Below are 22,056 nucleotides of genomic sequence, written 5' to 3'. Positions count from 1 at the left end.
ACGCCCCATTTTCTGGTGTATATTTCCGGCGCTTGATGTGTCGTCATTTCCGTTTTGTGTCGCCGTGGCGGGAGATTCACGCGTTGTCCGGTTCATGTTTTGTTTATGTATTTTTTTTTTTAGAATTTAGTTTGTATTTTTACTAACTTTTAGTAGGTTTATGCAATTTTAGTGATTTGAGAATTTAATAATAATAATAATAATAATAACGATGGAAGCGAAACAAAACGGTTCTGTTCACGCGAGCGCTGCTGAAAATAAGCCAAACAGCGAGGTGCACGTGAAACAAAATGGCCATCATGGACCAGCCGAGAGATTCCGCTTCACCCAGAAGCCCAGTCTGGAGGACATCCGGCAGATGCAGGCCGAGTTCACGGACGAGCGCGACTGGAATCAGTTCCACCAGCCCCGCAACCTGCTGCTCGCTCTGGTCGGGGAGGTGGGCGAGGTGTCCGAGCTGTTCCAGTGGCGCGGAGAGGTGGCGGAAGGGTTACCGGGCTGGACCGAGGCCGAGCGCGAGCACTTGGCTCAGGAGCTCAGCGACGTGCTCATCTACCTGGTGGAGCTCGCCGAGAAGTGCTGCGTGGACCTGCCGCAAGCCGTGCTGCGCAAGATGGCCCTCAACCGGCTCAAATACCCGGCCAGCAAAGTGCAGGGGTCTGCCAAGAAGTACACCGAGTATCAGGAGTGAAGCCATGCTGCACAGGTTCCCGACCCTGGTCCTGGAGAGATCAGCAGATGCTCCAGAAAGGGGGGGAGAAACTAAAACAAGGAGTTTTGATCACCAAGCAGTACAAGACCCTCAGTGGTTCTTTGAGTGGAGTGGCTCGCTTTCTCCAGAAATGATCTAATTTTGTCATCCAGCACCCAGTACCAGTTCTGAACCTTCCTGATCTCCATCTCTACACCCAGTACCAGTTCTGAGCCTTCCTGATCTCCATCTCTACACACAGTACCAGTTCTGAACCTTCCTGATCTCCATCTCTACACCCAGTACCAGTTCTGAACCTCCTAATCTCCATCTCTACACCCAGTACCAGTTCTGAACCTCCTGATCTCCATCTCTACACCCAGTACCAGTTCTGAACCTTCCTGATCTCCATCTCTACACACAGTACCAGTTCTGAACCTTCCTGATCTCCATCTCTACACACAGTACCAGTTCTGAACCTCCTGATCTCCATCTCTACACCCAGTACCAGTTCTGAACCTCCTAATCTCCATCTCTACACACAGTACCAGTTCTGAACCTCCTAATCTCCATCTTTACACACAGTACCAGCACTGAACCTCCTGATCTCCATCTCTCCACCCAGTACCAGTTCTGAACCTTCCTGATCTCCATCTCTACACCCAGTACCAGTTCTGAACCTTCCTGATCTCCATCTCTACACACAGTACCAGTTCTGAACCTCCTGATCTCCATCTCTACACCCAGTACCAGTTCTGAACCTCCTGATCTCCATCTCTACACACAGTACCAGTTCTGAACCTTCCTAATCTCCATCTCTACACACAGTACCAGTTCTGAACCTCCTGATCTCCATCTCTACACCCAGTACCAGTTCTGAACCTCCTGATCTCCATCTCTACACCCAGTACCAGTTCTGAACCTCCTAATCTCCATCTCTACACACAGTACCAGTTCTGAACCTCCTAATCTCCATCTTTACACACAGTACCAGCACTGAACCTCCTGATCTCCATCTCTCCACCCAGTACCAGTTCTGAACCTCCTGATCTCCATCTCTACACACAGTACCAGCACTGAACCTTCCTGATCTCCATCATTGATTGAGAGAACCTTCTCTCCAGACATGATTGGTTTGATGACAAAGTGCACAGAGTACATGTACTGAGCAAATGTTTAGTGACTCTAGACACTATTAGATCAGATTACATATTACTATTTAGATTGGATCGACTGATCAAATAGGTCAGGTTTAATTAGTTTTAAAAGAAGGAAGATGCCTATGATTTTGGTGTCTAAGTCCAGACTTGATTTGATTGTTACTCGGTCAGTTCTGTAAGCACAATCAGTTGTTCGATTTTCAGAAATTTATTTCTTTGTCATACCGTTTATTGTTGATCATTAATGCTCTTATTTTTATTTACATTTTATTCTGAAAATGGAGTGTGTGGGTTTTTATTAGCATCAAAACTGCTGTGTAAATTAGCCCAGTCACAAAGCTGTGTGTGTGTGTGTGTGTGTGTGTGTGTGTGTACGCACGTGTGTGTTTTTTCTATTTAAAGTGCGACACTGTGTTCTCCTTACACGTGTTTTAAGGTCTTTTTGGAGTAAATGCAGTCTTTTGCCCTCAACTCCCTGTGTCTTTTTTTTTTTTTGTTTTTTTTTTTTGTTTGTTTTTTTTTTTTTTTTTTTTGGAGCATGTTTCTTCACACACTGCATCTCACTTGTTTGACGGGTTGTAATAAAAGCGTAATGAGGCCGGTGTGTGAAATGTGCTGCTCATGTGACATGTTAATGATCGCTTCCATTTAAAACGGTTAGATATCGACCTCCTCAGTTAGAGACTTTAAAGTGATGCTTTACTCCTATTTTTCTGTTTCGACTCCATTTCATTTGTATAGTGATATTGATATTTACACTGTACGTCATCACCGCATGTTTCAGTTCCACATTTTGTAATTCAACATTATAGTAATTAAAATTCATCATCTCAAATTTTTCTGGTATGAAAATGTTTCATGCTGATGTACATTTTAATTTGAAAGTTTGACAGTAATATCAGAAGTCACCTATCCTTTAAGAGCAGACAGGGGTGTGTGTGTGTGTGTGTGTGTGTGAATGACGAGACGTGTCCTGCGTTGAAGTTCGTTCTGTGGGAAATGCAGATAGTATGATAAGTACATTTGAAATCAGGTCAGTGAGCTTTAGAGGCATGATCACATGACAATCATTATTAATACACAAATTTACTTAGCAAGATCAAAGAATGCCCATATATGGAAACTGAAATCTTATTAATAGTCACAACAATGATGTAGAATTAAAAGCAGGGAAATGATAACTGTCTATCTGTGTTCTAAATGTTTTCCTCTCTCTTTTTATCCCTGATTATCTCTTTGTCTTCCTCTCTCAGTCCATCACTCTCTATATTTGTCTGTAATTGTGTGTCTCTCTCTCCTCTCTTTCCCTCCTTCCTTTGTCTGTCTGTCTGTCTATCTGTTTCCACTGTCTATCCTTTTCTTTTTGTTTCAGTCTCTATAATCTTTTTGTTCTGTCTCTCTGTCTGAGCTCTATCTATCCTTCTCTTTTTGTATCTCAGTCTCCTATGTATATTTATTTCATTCTCTCTCTCTGTGTGTGTGTGTGTGTGTGTGTGTGTGTTCTGTGTTATTGAGTCTCTGTTGAGCTCGTCTCCATCAGTCTTTCGCTCTCTTGTGCTCTCTCTCTCTCTCTCTCTCACTACCATCTCTTTCTGCTCCTCTCCATCACTAGATCTCTCCCTTTCCCTACCTGTCTCTCTCCCCTTCTCACTCTCTCTCTCTCTCTCTCTTTCATGTTTCCTTATGTTACTGTGCATCTTTCTGGCTTTGTCTTTCTTTTATTTTTCTTTCTTTATTCATTTCTGCCTCTCACTCACTCACTCACTGGCTCAGTCTTTGTCTCTCTTAATTTTTAATCTCACTTTCACTCTCAAACTGTCTCATCCACTGTCTGCCTTTCTTTCTTTCTTTCTTTCTTTCTTTTGTCTGTCTCTTGTTTTTCCCTCTCTCTATCTGTCTGTATATCTTTCTCTCCACTTCTCTCTCTCTCTTTTGCTTTCTTTTCACTCTTTATTCCTTTCCGGGTTCTCCTATAAGAAGTGGTGTATGTGTGTGCGGGGCGTGTGTGTGTGTGTGGGCACTGAATCAAATCTTTTGTGAAAATGTTTCGTACAAGGCCACACACACGGAGTGGGAGCTCTCAATCTGTTGCTGCTAAACACACACACACACACTCTCCATCTATTAAAGAGTGATGTTGCTATGTAGCACTGTTGCTATGGAAGATGTTCCCTTCTAAACTACATTCTGAAATGAGATCAAACCCACCATTAGGGGGCGCAGTGTAGCTACACAGCACAACGCAACACTCATGAGTGCGTGACCAGTCTGATATATGAGTGAGGAAGAATCGTACTATGTAGTGAATAGGGTGTGTGGTTTGGGACACATCCACAGTGGACTAATGATGGTGAGCTGTTTATGATGTTTATGTGACTGAATCAGGAACCAGCTCTGTTACTTACAATCCATCATGTTCCCTAGATTAGTGTGCTACATAGTGCATATGATTATCCAGTGTAGGCAGTAGGGGACATTTAGGATGGGGAATATTTCTTTTCCTACAGCCCAGTTGATTCCTTGGATGAAAAATGTAACAAGAAATATGCAAATATTATTTAAATTAGACAAAAATATGCACGGTAGCCTTTTAACTGCAGTATTATGGTAATTAGCTAGTGGTCTAGTTGTCAGTTTCCAAACAGGGGGCGATAATTATTAAATGATTTAATTTGTCATTTTGTTTAAGATTTAACATCAGTGCACACAAAATAAATCATGAAGAACATTAAAAGAAAAAAACTTTATTAATTAGCTCAGGTGGCATTGTAAGCAATTTAGGGAAAAAAAAATAAAATTAATTTATAACACATAAACATACAATGAAATATATTAATATATAAATAAATAAATGTATATTTTAAAGTACTACCTAGTAAATCAATGGTTAATATGCTGTAATAATCACGAATGAAAATATTTTGTAGGCTAATTATCATAGTATTCATGACTTCTTCATTAATGATACTATGGGAATATAATGAGATTTACAAAATGAGTGTGTTTTGTATATTTTATATATTTTTCCATTTAAGCTACATGGTCAAGTGATTCTTTTCTTAAATCACTGTTACTGTGAATTTTACTTCTCCATTGTTCTGCATTATAAGCTGTAAGTCTATAAAATCTGCTTGTTATTTTCATTTAGGCGTTGACACTGCAGATCTATAAGCTCATTTTGTGTGTATGTGTGTGTTAGGAAATGTAGCACCTGCCAGAATTGCAGTTTGATTAAATAAAAGGCCGCTGGCTAAATCATAGCAAAACACAACAGTGTGTGTATCACAGACGACGTGTTTGCCCTCTTAAAGAAAACCCTGCATTTGTGTTTGTTTGTGTGGCTCGTACAGAATCATAGCCGTCTGCTTGCTAGTTATTTATCGCTGAAGCTAGGTGCAGAGTCAAACTGAGGTCTTTAAAGGAACAGCACAGCTGAAAAGAAGACTTCCCTAACGTTCCTCTTACTCCAGATTTACTCGAAGCCATTTTAGTGTCTGAAATTCGGTCAGTTGTATGTACTCTACAAAGCGCCCAGTTTAGCATGTGCTTCACACAGTCATCACACAGTCACCTTAGAAAACAGTGTTTCTTACTACATGCTTTAAAAATCTCAAACCATGTCTATTTAACATATATAAATCAACTGGAAGTATATTCATCTCATTCCTGAAAGCCACATCTCCTCCTTTAGTGCTGTTACCGAAGTGCAGTTAGCAGTCAATGCTAAGTGTAATTACAGTATAATTTTAGTCAAACCAAGCCTTTTTTTTGGTCATTTTCCAACACATCTGAGGTAAACATTGATATTCCTGATATTTAGGTCTCATTTTCAGTTCATCGTTGTGCCTGTGTATTGCTTGTTTGAAAGACAAAATGACTAAAATGTTAGCCTCTGTCACTAGCTAGCTAGTTTATGAATATTCTAATGACTTCGCCCAGCAGGGAGTGTGTTGGGTGTGGTTACTTCCCACATCGAAAGCACAAATTCATGAGTTCATACATATCTGAAAACACCGAAAGTGTGTTCACTGTATTTTAGTGCTAGCTCCATTAGCGCTTGTCTATTTTTATAGATAACAGTGTGTCATAGTGTGTCAGAAACCACATAAATGTAAAGTCTGAGGTACTGAAACAACACAAAGCCGAGTGTGTGATGATTTAGAAATGCAGTTTGTGTGAGGCTAAACAGCACCTGTTAGCTATATTAACTTTGTTAAGGAACCAAATTTCAGGCACCTTTTCTACACAAAGCCTGTAAATGGAGCTTGTTACTAATGAACAGATTCTGATTGTTTTGAGTGGGTTTGTCGAACATCATGAATGAAATCCTGTGTGTTTCTTTCCATCCTCTCCTCCCTCTGTTCTCTCTCTCTCTCTCTCTTGCTCTTTCTCAGTCTGACACATGATCATTTATCCAGCACAGAAGTTTAGCAGCTCCTCCATCACACATTAACTGCCTCTGTGTCTCCATGAGTCAGCACACACACACACACCAGAACATTGCTTGCATTTAATAAAAGTGTAGGCTGTATTTGAATGGCAGGAGCCTAAAATGAATAATATGATGATATAATCTTCTAACTGCAATATTGCTACTGTTTTATATTTGCTAACAACAACGACAAACAGCTTTCTAAAAAGCTAAAGTTGTAGTGCTTAGCAGGCAGCTCTGCTGTTTCATGTTTCTCCCCATGTCCATGGGTTTCCCAGCTTCCTCCCACCTCCCAAAAACATGCTGGAAGGTGGATTGGCGATACTAAATTGCCCTTAGATGTGAACGAGTTTTGTTTAATTGCTGAAGCTAGGTGTGGAGTGAAGCTGTGGTCTTTAAAGGAATAGCATAGCCGAAAAGAAAACGTACACAGTGTTCCTCTGTATTCGATCCAAATGTATTCTTTCAGGTTTACGCTACATCAAGGCTAATCGCTTCCAGTTTAGCATGTGCCTTAAAACACGTCTATCAAAAAATATACAAATCTAATTAGAACTAAAGTCTCTTCTAAGATGAAATTCCTGAGTAGTGTTATGGAAGTGCAGTTAGCAGTTGATGCTAAATGTAATTACAGTTGAATTTTAGTCAAAGTGGAGTCATTTTGTGGTCATTTTCCAACACATCTGAGGGAAATGTTGATATTCCTGACATTTCTGTCACGTTTACAGTTTGTCACTGTGCCTTCACGTTGATTTTTTTTATTCAACAAAGCGATTAAATTGTTAGCGTGTATTATCAGCCTGCCCAGAAGTGATTAACTAGAACTAGATTACTACTGTAGATACTAGATTACTAAATAAAACTAGATTATTCCTAGGTGTGAATAACTGTGAGAGAGTGTGTGTGTGTGTGTGTGTGTGCTTGGTGAGCTGTCGTGTATCCATGGTGTATTCCTGTCTCACACCCAGCGTTCCCGGGACAGGCTCTGGATCCTCCTCCATCTCCACCCTGGCCAGGATGAAGATAAATGATGATGAATGTGGTAGCGGAAGATGGAGACAGTGTGTTAGGAATAAATGATGACTTAGTGAATGTGTGTTGCAGTCTTTCCATGGGCTACATCCTAAATCACATACTCTGTCTAAACAGTTATACATTATACACCACTGATTATGGATAGTGTGTACTTAGTTATTATTATAAGTAATTAGTTTGGTTTGGGACGCAGCCATATCCAGACATCCAGCTGGTACTGTAACCAAGAAATCTTTGTTGTGGCTGCTAAATGCTAGCTAGCTTGCTAAATAGTATGAACTACAGATGTTGGAGTATTTTGCCCTATGCTTCTATTGTACTTCTTATTACATTTGTTATTAAAAGCTAATCTTCTCAGCCAGTTCATATTGTTTAAGAATCCGAGGATGCTAAATGCGTAGCTATCTTGCTTGCTAAGTGTTATAAACTGCACAAGTTAGACTATTTAGAGATTGTGGCGAGGATAAAAAAAATAGAAGATGGAAACAGAACGTTGGGAATAAATGATGTAGCGAGTGTGTATTCTAGTCTCTTCATGATTGTGGCACATTTTGATGATGTCATCCTGTTGCTACAAACTTCTGCCCTTAACAGAACAGCAGTCTTGTTCTTGATAACTTTATGAAGCAACATTACCAGCAATTATTGCTATTAATTATTTCTCTAATCAGGGTTTGCACATGTTGCTTAAAATATTTGAACTTGGTGTTTTGAATTTTAATAGTAGAAAACTTGATAATAAACCCATTGCATAGAGATGTGCTTGAATTAAAAATATATATCTTAGTAATGGAATACATGCAAACATAAAAAAGACACCATAATTTGGCACAAAACCAATATCGAAACTCCACAGTTGATAAAAAAGAAAAATTTCTGGTCACTCGGCTAACATGCTAGGTTAGTCCACTGACTAGCGCTAATTAAAAACTTGAAGTTTTCCATTAGGTAGCTGCATTAGCTTTGTAGCAACAAACAACCCAGACTTGTCTGACTGATTGCTGGAATTTGTGGGATATAATTTATATTTTTGTTGAACCATTCCTTTAATACACTATTTCTTTGCCTTTCTGTGTGTAAAACGCTAACTGAACACATCCCAACACCCCAAATGCATTTCATACCTCCATGTGCTACTGATAATACACACACACACACACACACACACACAATCTCTACTGTCACTCAGTGTGTAGTTATCTGGCGCATATTAACATTTTTTTCTTCAAGTATGCATTCCATCATTATCGGATGCTCATATCTGGGTGCCTACATTGCTGGTGGTGATTTTTAGGGAACATGAAGCATCAAAGGACTCTGAAAGAGTGTGAAATATCTGAATATTATCAACACTTGTGTGTTATCACTGTCCCTTGTGTGTGTCAGCCTCAGGCTGGAACAGTTGGTGTTAGCGTATGCTATCTCCTTACAGTCTTTTCATCTGTTTATCACCAAGCGTCATGGCTAAATGAATAAAACTAGCTCTTTTCTTACTTTTAGAATAGTCTTCACTCTGGGGAAGTACATACAATCTGTTCTTATTTCATTGTTTAGTAAATGCTAACCTTCTCAGCCGGTTCTTATTGTTTACGACTCCACCATTTAAGGCAGAGGATGCTTCATGCTTATCTAGCTAGCTTACTAAGTGGTATGAACTGCACATGTTGGACTATTTAGACTACCAAAGTTGTAGCGTGGATAAAAAGAAGATAGAAACAGACATTTGTTTTTATTTATTTGTTGTTCATCCTGGGGATTCATTTAAACAAGAGATTTGTTGTTTAGCTGCTTGTTAGCAGCTAGTATTTTGGCTAGTCATTGCAAGTTGCTATTATGTGCACTAGCGTTTGGGTTAAGTAGCTATCATTTGTGATTAGTTGCTGAAATTTTAGTTAGCCGCTAGCATTTATTGCTTGGTCGATAGCAATCTAGTTACTAACTAGCATTTATGATTAGCCATTATCGTAAGGGCTAATCAATAGCGTTCGGGTTAACCTATATCTTTAGCGATTTGTCATTGTTAAATTAGGATTAAAAGTTAAGAGTATAAAAAGTTAAGCCTGAATAAAACAAAATGAAGTTTTAATGCCATACTGTGCAAGAATAATAAATATTAGCAGTAGTGCTACTGTGTGCATTAGCTATGCCGCTAAGGCTGAAAACTCTCGCTATCTTAAGCAGAGAAAATCAAAAGCAGGCGCATAATAAAATTATGAATTTTAATGTTTCACGTTCATTTTTAATTATTCAGATCATCTTCCTGCAAGAATATTTTTCATGTACAATATAAAATGTACTTAAATAAAGAATAAAACACTGGGGGTTGTGCTGTAAGAGGAAAATAAGCAATGATTATCAATCAGTGATTGGCGTGGTGCTGTTACCACCACAATGTTGATTATTTTCCTGTAACAGATAAATGTTTTAATTCTCTTATAAAACAGCTATTTGCCAATGATTACAATCTTTTATTTATTACTGAACAACACATCATGCTTTTTATCCATTTACTATTACATTTCATGTGGTGGAAGGTCCATGAAACAGGTTAGTTCCTGTTATCACATCCATCATAGCAGCTATAAACAATCTCTTTTTTTCTCTCTCTTGAAGTTAATAAGATAAAAAATTCAGATTGGTGAAGTGTAAACTTCTCTGTTACTGACTATTACAAAGCGCTGACACTGGAGACTCCTTCCATAAATGTTAAATAAACTTATCCTTACCAAAAAAACCTTTACCATATCAACGATTATGCATTTTCATTTGTTAAATAACCAGACGTTGTTTTATCCTTTTTATTATTATTTTTAAGTTATGTGGAGCATTCCCAGTTCAAGTCCCTGTGAGTGAGCTGTTACTATACATGCGATAAGTATAAGTAAATAGAGCAGAGTAAACAACAACCACAACAACACCACATTACAACCTGCATTTGCCAACAGTGTTGAAGGATCGTCTAGTCTGGAGATGGATGTTAATACCAGGTCTGAATTGAACCCATGTGTTACGTGTTATTGTCCCTGTTGCTCGCAGTGAATCACATTCCACTGTTTTGACAGGCGGCTGCTGTTGGGGAAAACACACAGGTGTTAAACAACCAGAACCCAATCTCATAGACAGATTGAATTCGGGCATGAAGAGCTCTTCAGATGGAGATTGTAAACATGTGCAGGTGAGGCTTGGACCTTACCTCCGATCTGGGGATCTGTAGATTCTGATCTTCACCAAAGACACACAATCTAAATTCAAAAACCGGAAAATATACCAAGTCCACATACGGGCTTTTCATTTGCATTCCTCACAGGAATGTTTTCAATTGAACAAGTGTTTCAATCCACACTGGCTGCTAGATCAGGGTTAGCTTGTGTTAGTAGTGCAAATCTTCGTAATTACGACTTCGCAAGGAAGAAAATTGGACAATCATATGTGCCCCATGGACACCATATGTCGTGGTTAGCATGAGGTTTTTTATTATTATGGAAATGTCATGTGATTGAAGTTACGACGTTAAGCTTTGCGACATCTGTGGTTGATCACAGATCTGGGGAAATGACATCTTAATGAGCAGTTGTAAAGGCGCACAGCAATTATTCCACAATACTTATCCAGGCTAAAAGTGTGCATTTGGCATTACTCACAGCAGGAAAAGGTAATAGGCTATTCTTTAGTATTACCAGATAACATCTGCGTGTGTATCACGCTATTCTCCAGATGTTTTTTTTTCTGCTTACATAATTGGCATTTGAACAGTTGTCTCAATTAAATCCATTCAAGTCAGAGAAAAGGCTGATAATGATGATATTACATTTGCACTTCTGCAGCACTGGAGATTCTCCTGTTAATGATGTTAATTAGCAGTGTATGGTTTTATGTCTACTGTTGTTAGCTGTTAATGCCTAATTAGTCACATTTGGAAAAGCAGGTGATTGTAAAAGCAGGAAAAGAAGCATTAAGTTGTTTAACTTTAATGCAGACTCTTACTAGCATCAGTGGAATGAAATCACTCAATGATGTGACATATGTCAATGTAATAATGTCATTTACTGTATTTATTCTGCAAAATGATTTCATTTCCATCATAAATAGTGATAGTCATTACCTTTCAAATTTTAGCTTAAGACTTAAACACTGCCTCAACAGAAAATCATTTGTAATGACTTAAACAAGTCTATATGTCCTGCAGATTCAATAATGTAAGTATGTGTTATTTGTAATTAAAAAAAATAGTTCAGTTTCTTCTCCACGTCTAGCTCTAAAAAAGCCTGATGGCTGAAAATACAATGAAATTCACAAGTAAATGTAATAGGACTGAGATGTTCTTTTCTTTTTCTCTCTCTATCTTTTTTTAAGCAGACTTCAAACAGACAGCTGAAAGATCAAATCTTAAAGAAAAAAAGATTAGATTTTTTTTATTGGGAAGATATTTCTAGCAGGTAAAACACTTGGACACTTCAAAGGTTTCCTAAGTGCATTTTCTCAACCTTTTCATAACCGTGACTCCATGAAGAGGTCGTCTACTAAAAGTCAGAGACCGAATAAAGAAGGCTTTGGCCAGAGAAGGAACTAAGAGGCTAAGAGTAACTCTGAAGGAGTTGAGAGATCCACAGCTCAGATTGAAGAAGCTGTTCACAAGACAACCTTAGTTTGGACACACCACAAACCTGGGCTTTATGTAAGACTGGTGAGAAAAAAGCCATTATTGAAAATTCCAATTTGGATTTTGCCAGAAGCATGTGGAAAAAAGTTCTCTGGTTTTAGGAGACCTAAGTTGAACTTTTTGGCTTACGTTTAGCGGAAACCCAACACTACTCATCATCCTCAGAACACGGTTCCCGCAGTGAAGCATGGTGGTGGTAGCATCATGTTTAGCGTTACCTTTGGGCGATGGATTGCTTTTCCTTTCCATTCAGCAACCTCTACTCTTTACGGAGGTGCCATATTTATAATTAAAATAAAAATAAACTTCACTAGCTGTAGCATAAAACTCAACCAGTTCAGTGTAGCCAATCTTGGATGGTGAGTAAGATTTTAGAGTTGTGCATCACAACACAAACAATCTTTAATGCAGCAGTATAAATCATAAAGCTGTATAAAAAATCAAGAGAATTAAGGTAGACCTTCACAGTAGACCAGATTGTTAATCTGACTGAGAAATACGTTTACAGATGTAAATTAAAGTGCTGCCCAATGAAAACCAATACAGCTAAACATCCAGGAAACTCTTTAAATTGGCTTATTATGGTAATATTGCAATAAAATTCTACTTGTGCTTCATCAGAACAGGAACAGGCTGAATAAATCTCATTTGTGTGCTGATTTAGTTTGTAATTTTTATTCAGAGCCTCATTCCGAGTTCCTGTCTTTGTCCTGCTACATTCGGAAAGGTCTCTCGGTGTCCATGGTGCTGTGGGGAATGAAGCAGATCTTCATAAACAAAGCTATAGTGTGTGTGTGTGTGTGTGTGTGTGAGGAAAGCACTCGAACTCTTCTTATTCTTCATTTTGCAGCACCTCTCTTTCCCTGCTTAACCGCTTTCAGCTCTTTCAGTGTGTGTGGGAACAGCAGGGGGTTGAATAGGGGGCCACTACATCATTTCAGCCATTCAGAAAAAGAAGCAGGTTTTTAGGTTCTTTTTAATGGACAAGGAGAGAGAAAAAGGTCCAGGGGACGTGATTGGGGCCATTAATGAGGCCCTACTGTACTTAGTTATCTCTTTATCGGGCTTGACGAGCACCTTTTATTCAGATTTAGCGATTCTGTAGTGCTCGTGTCCTCTTCACGTCTCCCTGCTGCTATAGAAACTCACAATGATGACTAAAGCGTAGCCGACTCAGATACTGATGATTTGTGTCACATACAGTCAGGCCTCATGCTGTGTCTCAGATTGTATACTACAGAGTAATACTTCAAAAATATTTATGTAGCAGTCTGGCATACAGTTCAGACGCATTGGAACTGCATCCATTTTTATAGATAACTGTGTCAGAAAACACATAAGTAAGTCTGTTTAAGATGCTAAACAGCTCCATAAAGGCATTTGAAGCGAGTGTGTAATGATTAAATCATGCAGATTGTGTTACAATGCTAAACCAGGCCACATATAACATTCATAAAATCCTATTTGATTTTGAAAATGTAAGATATGACCCGATATGATATAATGACAGATTTTACAGATTTTTTTGTTCTGCTTTGTTCTTTACTCATTAAACCCCTCATACACACTACAAGATTTAGCTTTCCAGTGATGGACAGAGATCAATCCTGAGCTCGTGTTACTTTCTGCGGAGATTCTCATGATCTCCCTTTGTCCTTGTGGGTTTCCTCCAGGTTCTCCTTTGTCCTCCCATCTCCCGAAAACATGCCAATGGCCAGAATTGCTTGTGATGAACTGGCGTCCCATCCAGGCTGTATTCCCTCCTCACGCCCAGTGTTCCTGGGGTAGTCTGCGAATCCACCCCCACCCTGCCCAGGATAAAGCTGTAAGTGAATATGAATGAATGAATAAATCATTAGTTATCCCAAATCTCAGAATCTGGGATCTCGCCGAAATTTCTAGTGAACAAACATGAACAAACATGGTGGACGACAGCTCAGTTCGGCCGTCTTTTTTCTTTATTGGTAGTTCAGGCATGAAGTCAAGAGACAAACTAAGAGAAGACAACACAGACTGCCAACACACACACACATCACACACAAATATACCTTTGCAGTTACTTAGAATACAAATTCAAAATAGTACTTATATTTACTAATATTAATAAAGTTAATAAGTAATATTACCTATTAATATTATTAATAAGAGTACACAATATCACCCTCTCACTGATTCTACCAAGTACTCGCTTTTTTCTCTCTACAAGTGAAGCAAATCCTTACCAGTGTGTGTGTGTGTTTTTGCCTGGAACGAACCGCAAACACACTACGCTTCCATGCACTTGTTAACACACACACTTTTGTAAAGCCATAGAATAAAATGTGAATTCACTGCTCAAGAGGAGCTCATTTAAATTTAGAATTCAGTTGTGGTGCCAAAACTGTCCTTGGTGTATTCTTAGCAGTGTTAAAGCGTGCACACACACACACACACACACATAGTTTCGTAAACACCTCGGTCCCAAACGGACCTGGCTGTGTAATGCTGGAGTCACAAGTGTGTAATTATTCACTGGCGTGATTAGAGCTGTTTGATGAGCAGTCCTGTGTCCCTGATGACAGAATTTAAATTTCCAGTTACAAAGGATCATTAGCATTAAAATGCATCACAATTAAGACTATTTTATTATTCTTGTTTTTTTTTCCACTCCATTAAAATGAGTTTCTAAAGATTATGTACAGTTGCTGCAGGTAAGAGAGCCCTCGGAATTCAGAAGCACTGCCTTATAAAGCTGTAATTAATTTTAGACTGAATATTCGGAATTCACCGTGGCGAGCGGTGATGCTGGGACACAACTTTCAGTTGAACAGATGTGATAAATTACAGAGCCTTGAAGCAGCAGGCTGGGTGAGAATTAAATATACACAGTGTAGTCTCAGGCTCGTACGCAAGGAAGTAAAGGTGTTAATGGATGTGAAAGGGTTAATCTGAGTTTTTCAGACTGGATCAGTGCTAGAGCTCAGCTGGGAGACCCGGGAGACGGTGATGAAGGGAAGAAAGCTGGCTCTGAGCTCTCAGTCATCAGGAGCAATCTCTCCCACCTGCTTCGTCAGAGAATCAGTAACCCCCGGAGTGCACTCTCCATCACACTGCTCCTCATTCTGAGCCATTTATTTACTCTTTATCCAGCATTCATCCATCCATCCTTTCACTCATTCATTCATTTATACGTTCATCCATGTGTCCACCGATTCATCTATTTATCCTTCTGTCCATCTGTTCTTCCATCTATCAATATATCCATTCATCTATCCATGCATAAAATTATTCATTCATTCATTCATTCATTCATGTGTTCATACATCCACACAACCATCCATTAATCGTCTATCTATCCATCCATCCATCTACCTGCCCATCTATCTATCCATTTATCAATCCATCTTTTTTCAGTCCATCAATTTATCCATCCAGGAGTTTATCTATCTATCCATCCATCCATCCATCCATCCATCCACACATCTGTTAATTCATTCATCCATTCATTCATTCATCAATCTCTGCACCTATCCATCCATATATCTGTCTATTCATCCATCCATCAGTCCATCCATTTTTCCACCCATCCATAAATTTATCCACCAATCCATCCATCCATCCATTTATTAATATATCAGTTCATTTATTTATCCATTTATCCTTCCATCCATCTACAGTACAGTACCTTGCATAATTTTTCACCCCCTTGAATCTGAATGTTATGAATCTACAGAAAGTATCCCGTTATACTAAAGTGGGGGAAAAACAAACAATAAAAACAGCACAGTGTGATTGCATACGTATTCACCGCTTTGGCTGTGAATCCCAGTTCTGCTGCAACCAGCTGCCATCAGGAGTCAGTTAATTAGTCGAATGATGTTGATCTGTGCGCAGTTGTGTTCCCAGTAGAATGTCAGCCATTTTGTATCTATCTCATCCTCTAAATTTCATGTCTAGTTAAAGTTAATAGAACCTCAGCCAGTTTAAGGCTCTGTCCCAAACGCAAGAATGCACAGAATACATAACCGTTATTAAAATGCTGCAATAGTGCAAGAGATTTGATGGTATCTTTTCTAGTGATACTCGTTAGCTTTGTCTTGTTAGAATGAATCGTAATAATAATAATTCATTTTTCAGACGCTAGCATTTGAGACACAGTGTGCCCGAGTGTACAGCAGTATTTCCGTATGCGAGCATTAGGAAAGCCTTTACATTACACTTAATCAGCAATTCCATGGCTGTAGCCTCAGAATCGAAAATAGTGCACACTTCAGGGAGGAAGATGATGAACATCCGTCACGTTCATCCAGGAGCCACTTTGCTATTCATATCCCATGGAGATTAGCCACTGATGAATTGCCCCATTAGCAAAACTGGAAGTGAATAAATAAATCTGCAAAATGGCTTAGTGAAATTTAGATTAATGAAAGGTGGCATGTGGAAGTGATTAGCATAACCTTAAAGAACCTTTGGGGTGGAATGTTGTTTATTTTATATAAATCTGAAGCAGAGTGATGCTGAGGAGAAAAAGATAAAAGAAAAAACACTTAAAGGTGCAGTATGTAAGATTAGTCATGCTGTTCGAGATTAGGTCCCGAATGGCTAAGAAGGTGAGTTTGATATTTAAATGCTTTTTTTCCCCTTGAACCCACCCTCCATTCCCACCCATGTTTACAAAGCTCCACCCCCAGGATGTACAGTCAAGGTGAGAGTCTATAAAATGACTGACAGGAGGCCTATCCAAACACAAACAAGCATTCTGGGTTAGCATAGTTGGGTTTTCTCAGCCATTTAATACACTTGTGCTGAGGCAATGGCTTAAACCATTATTGCTGATCATGTTTTACATACCAAGTAAAAAAATACAAAAAATCGACTATTGCACCTTTAAAGACAACTCGAAAAGTCTTCAGTGGTAGAAAATGATTCCAAACAAATGGGCTGCTGTCTATGAAGCTAAGTGACATCACAAAGTCAGGAAGTAAAAAAAGAAATACAGAAAGAGTGAGAAAAAGAGAGACAGAAACACAGAAAGGGAGTGAGAAGGCGAGAGATGTGAGAAAAGGAAATGGAGGAAAAAAGGAATGAAAAACTGACAGAGAGAGATAGACAGAGTGAAAATATAGGGCGAGTGCACCTGCACTATTTGTGTGTGTGTGTGTGTGTGTGTGTGTGTGTGTGCTCGAGTGTGAGCTCCTGCTTCTGCAGATTAAAGCAGACGAGTCACACTGCGTGTCTTTCACCCTTTTTTTTTCTGTCTCTCTTTTTTGTCTTTCTTCCCTTTTCTCTTGTTCCCTTTTCAATTGGTCTCTCTCTCAAACTTTTTTCATCCTGTCACTTTCTCTCTTTTTTTCCCCTCTCCATCCATTCTTTGTACTTGTTGTTTCTCTCTTCATCCATCTTCCTTCCTCTCTCTCTCTCTCCCCCTCCCTTTTTTGTTTCTCTCGTCCTGTGTCCCTCAGTCTTGCTTATTCTTCTTATTCTACCCTTCACTGTGTCTCAATGATTATTTCCATCCTTTCATCCTGTCTCCCTCTTTCTCTCTCCATTTCTTATTCTTTCTCTTATTTTCTCACTCTTTCTTTCTCCCTTGCTTCTTTTCCATGTCCACTCTTTCCCATTCCTCTCTTTCTGTCTCATTCACTTTTTCTTCTGTCTCTCTTATTCATTCTGTCTATCTGTCTCATCATGTTCCTTTCCCTTTTCATCTTTCAGCATTGTCCTCCTTCTGTTCTTCTTCTCCTCTTTTTCTCCATCATTCTTCTCCCTTTTCCTCTCTGTGTCTTTATTTATTTTTCTCATGTTCTCATGTCTCACTTTCATTGTCTTGCTGTGTTCTATTTCTCATTTACTTTTTTCCTTTTTCGTTTTAGGCAGTTGAGTGTTTACGCACATCTGTGTGTGTGTGTGTGTGTGTTTTAATCAGTGGCAATTTCCCAGAAGCCATTTTCATCTCTCTCGCTCTCTCTCTCTCTCTCTCTCTCTCTCTCTCTCTCTTCTTTTTCCCTGTCTGTTCTTCATTCTCTTGCTCATTCTCTCTTTTCTCTTTCATTCTCTTCTCCTTCTTTCATCGTTTTGTGGTCTCATGCATCCCGCATGTTCGGTGTAATACCATTTTCCCTCGTTGTTCTTTTTCTCTTTTTCCCCCTCCTCTCTCTTTTTCACTCTCTCTTACTCTGCCTTTCCATCCTTTCTTTATTCTTCTTCCCTTTTCTCCTTCTTATCTCTCCCTCTTCCATATGTTTTGCTGTCTCACTTGTTCCGTCATGCTTACTGTATTGCTGTTTTGTTTCTTTTCTCTCTCTCTCTCTCTCTCTCTCTCTCTCTCTCTCTCTCTCTCCGTCTCCATGGTAACAATGACAGTGAGATCAATCACTTGTTGCAGGAACAGAGTCGCTGTTCCACTCCGCCCCGCTCCCCTTCCTGATATTACCACACTGACACACTACAACACTCCACTCCAGGAACACACAGGATGTTTTTACTCAGGATGTGAGTTATAGATCCAACATCAGCGAGGTACTTGGTTGAAGTTTGCTGTGTTCTCATCTACATTTATTTGTCAAGACACGATTCTGCTTCATCCCTATGCAAGTCAAGGAAATAATTTAAATATTAAAATCAGACTAGTGCTGAATGTTATGAATTTAAATACGTTATAAATGCGAGTAACAAGTGGCATCATCTCGTACAGCTTCACAGATGATAACTGAAATGTCTCCAACAAACTTTAGACTATTTTTAATATAATTTTATTTAACAATACAAACATTACATTATAACTGGGGGTTAAAGTGCGCCGTACATTGTTTGGCTTAGCTTTGTTTAGACATGCAGCTCAAATCCTATATTGTTTTAGTTTTGTGCCTTGGTCTTGAGCAGAAAATATTTTCTACAGTCTGAATGGCAAAACACATGAAGTCATCAAGTCATGAAGGCTGAACCTTCCAAATTTCTTTGCTTAAAGTTTTCTTTGCTTAAAGTATTCTCTTTGATATCTCAGAAGATTTAATGAGGATTTTCACTTATGTTTCAGTTAGGTCTCAACTTTGATAACAAAAGTTTCTTCTAAAATTCCTTAGAAATAGAATGAGACTTTTCTGATATTAAAGGAGTCAAAACAGAATACTTGATACCAAAGTTCACTATTTTTTTTCTGACTGAGCCAAACCAATTTCTCTTAGGCAGACCTTTGAAATATCCCATGAGCCACACGGACTGCGGCTGCTCTGCCCCTGCCTGGTAAGCATTAGCCGCCTGGCCTGGGAAGACATCTCTGTGCCGCTCTGCTATGCTAATGAGATTTAATAGGTGATTGTTGAACAGAAGTGTTGAACAATAAAAGATGCTAAGCTCACAGCTAATGTAGCTAGTTACAGCCAGTGGTTTTCAAGTAGTCAGATTCAGATGTATGTGCTGCCTCTTAAAATTTTTAAATTCTCACCCTCATCCTGGCAAAAGCCAATTCTTTCTCACAAGCACGTAAGTGAAAACTCAAGTATTATTAGCTGAAATTATTTGTTCATTGAGGGATGCTGCAGTGATCAAGAGCTTTACTTTTGGCCATTGTTAACTATCTCTGAAACTACTACTTGCGCTTCCGCTTTTATAAAGAAAGGTCCACTGACTAACAGTGTTGGCTTTCTGTGTGGATATGATTTTTGTCTGCATGGGAGCATCATCAGAGCATCATCATAGCTTGGTAGTTGTTTCAAAGTGTTACTCTTTACATTATATGTTATTAAATAAAATGGTCTTACACTGAGAAGCATCACTGCAGTAGCCAAACATAAAATACTAACGGAACCAAACCAGCTCAACAAAACAACAATAATACACTGCTGCTGTACACAAAAGGACAATAATTACATGTCTGAGTAGCATCACATTGTTTGTGTAAAGTAATAAAGATACATCAAGTTCAATAAAAATTTAATTCAGTGTCTGGACAAAAACATGGCTGCAATTCCCACTTTTAGATAAGACTTTATTGAATACTGTGTACTAAAGCTTTGTCTTTTTTTATGCAGACAAAAGAAACATGAAGCATTTTTGTCATTCCTCTAATACAGACACCATATCACCCAAAGAAACAGCACGCCATGCTTTTAAGTCCCTCAGTCTCTTTCATTTTCACAGTAACAACTTCAGACACTGTCTGTTCTCTCTGGAGTTTGACATCTAATTGTGATATTAGTGAGTCAAAACGAGTGCAAAACATTTCCTGTACTGATTGCGATTCAAACAAACCTCTGCGTATCAGCAAAATCTCAACTATGAGCCATGCTGTTTCATCAGCCATGTTTGGAATAATGATAGGTCTGAATACTGATGAAATGCCTGAAATATTTTATTACTATTGAAAATAGTAAGGTTTACATCCAGCTGTATCCAAAAAAAAAAAAAAAATCTAAAGAAAACAGTCACTCAACATATTCCATCATTCAACACCAACATTATATAACAAATCCCAACCTACTACTTCATTCAACACCAACATTATACAAGAAGCACCAGCATTCTCCATCACTCAACAGTGATTTTATACAGCAGACACCAACATGCTCTAACATTCAACACCAACATAATACAATAAACACAAACATTCTCCATCTTTCAACAATAATATTATCCATAATTCAACACCAACATTATCCATCAAAAACCAATATTCTCCATCAAACACCAACATTCTCCATCATTCAATACAAACATTATCCATTAAACACCAGTGTGCTTCATTATCATAGCATTCTCCATCGAACACCAGCATTCTCCATCAAACACCAACATTCTCCATCATTCAATACAAACATTATCCATTAAACACCAGTGTGCTTCATTATCATAGCATTCTCCATCGAACACCAGCATTCTCCATCAAACACCAACATTCTCCATCATTCAATACAAACATTATCCATTAAACACCAGTGTGCTTCATTATCATAGCATTCTCCATCGAACACCAGCATTCTTGATCAAACACCAGCATTCTCCATCAAACACCAACAATCTCCATCATTCAACACTTTGAATCCATCTTTGAATCCATTATTCAAAGATCAAAATTCTCTATCATTCAGCACCAACATGCTCCAAACAAGATAGTGCCCAAGTGGACAGACTTTACTAGAAGATCTTTGGTAGTAATGCTTTAGTCTGTAGAGAAAGGTAAAAAAATGTTACTTAAGTCTTTCTGGGGTTCAATTTTAAACTCATTATGTGTAATTCTACTTTGTACTGCATCCAAATATTCCCAGGACTGATTGCAATTCAGCAAACCTCTGCATGTCAGTAAAAACCCGACTACAAGCCATGCTGTTTCCTCAGGCAGTTTGGAATAGTGATGAACTCACTTTGACTACTGATCCATATCTCATTTTGTCTTCTGAGACTTTGCTCTTCTGTTCTTCTGTTACCCTGTTTGGCTCTCTTTTTGGCTTATCGATCTGTTCATCGAGTTGTCTTATTGAGGATATTTTCCTCGTGGTCTCCTAGGAAAAAGAGATAGCTCTATTGGAATTTATCTTTCTCACCTGAATGTGTGAATTGTACAATAACTCTTTACAAAAAAGAACAGCGTTTTCCCTTTTATCTAACACTCACGTTCAAATGCAGAATTTCTTCTGTCCATTTTTACAGATTGTTAATCTATAAGCATCTTCAGAATCTTCCTTTTCACTCTTGGTGACTCAGTAATACCAAGAAAAATCCCATTGTTCATTAATTGTCCTGGTGAGACTATAATTTTATTCCCAGTGTAATCTTTTGTGAAATAATCCTCAAGGGGCAGAAATGGCTCCTTTTGAGAAAACATGAAGAACAGAGAAAGGAGACTAAGAAAGAAGAGAGGTGTAGTAAGTGAGAGAGAGAGAGAGAGAGAGAGAATGTAAGAGAAAGAGAATAAAGGAGGTGAGGGAACAGATTTTAATCTGTCGTATTTCTGACAGTGTTTTGTGAACTAATCACGGATGAAGCTAATTGATGTTCATTGATATTCTAAAATGTTCCTCTACATGAGACCAGGTAGAGAAACTGTGAATCAGAAACATGATTGATTTATAATAGAGAATTTTGGTGGTTAATGGATGAATGT

General features: G+C 38.6%; 1 protein-coding gene across 1 annotated transcript; it reads left to right on the top strand.

Annotated features, from left to right (window-relative positions):
- The first annotated feature begins 53 nt into the window (after positions 1 to 53).
- On the top strand, positions 54 to 2,686 carry dctpp1 (dCTP pyrophosphatase 1). The gene has a single exon (XM_026942938.3). The coding sequence runs from the start codon at positions 212 to 214 to the stop codon at positions 689 to 691; it is 480 nt and encodes a 159-aa protein (XP_026798739.2). The 5' UTR covers positions 54 to 211; the 3' UTR covers positions 692 to 2,686.
- The last annotated feature ends 19,370 nt before the right edge of the window (positions 2,687 to 22,056 follow it).

This window comes from Pangasianodon hypophthalmus, chromosome 28 (genome assembly GCF_027358585.1).
Source record: "Pangasianodon hypophthalmus isolate fPanHyp1 chromosome 28, fPanHyp1.pri, whole genome shotgun sequence".
Lineage (NCBI taxonomy): Eukaryota > Metazoa > Chordata > Actinopteri > Siluriformes > Pangasiidae > Pangasianodon > Pangasianodon hypophthalmus.
Note: the sequence above shows the minus strand (reverse complement) of the source record. Positions and strands in the feature narration are given on the sequence as shown.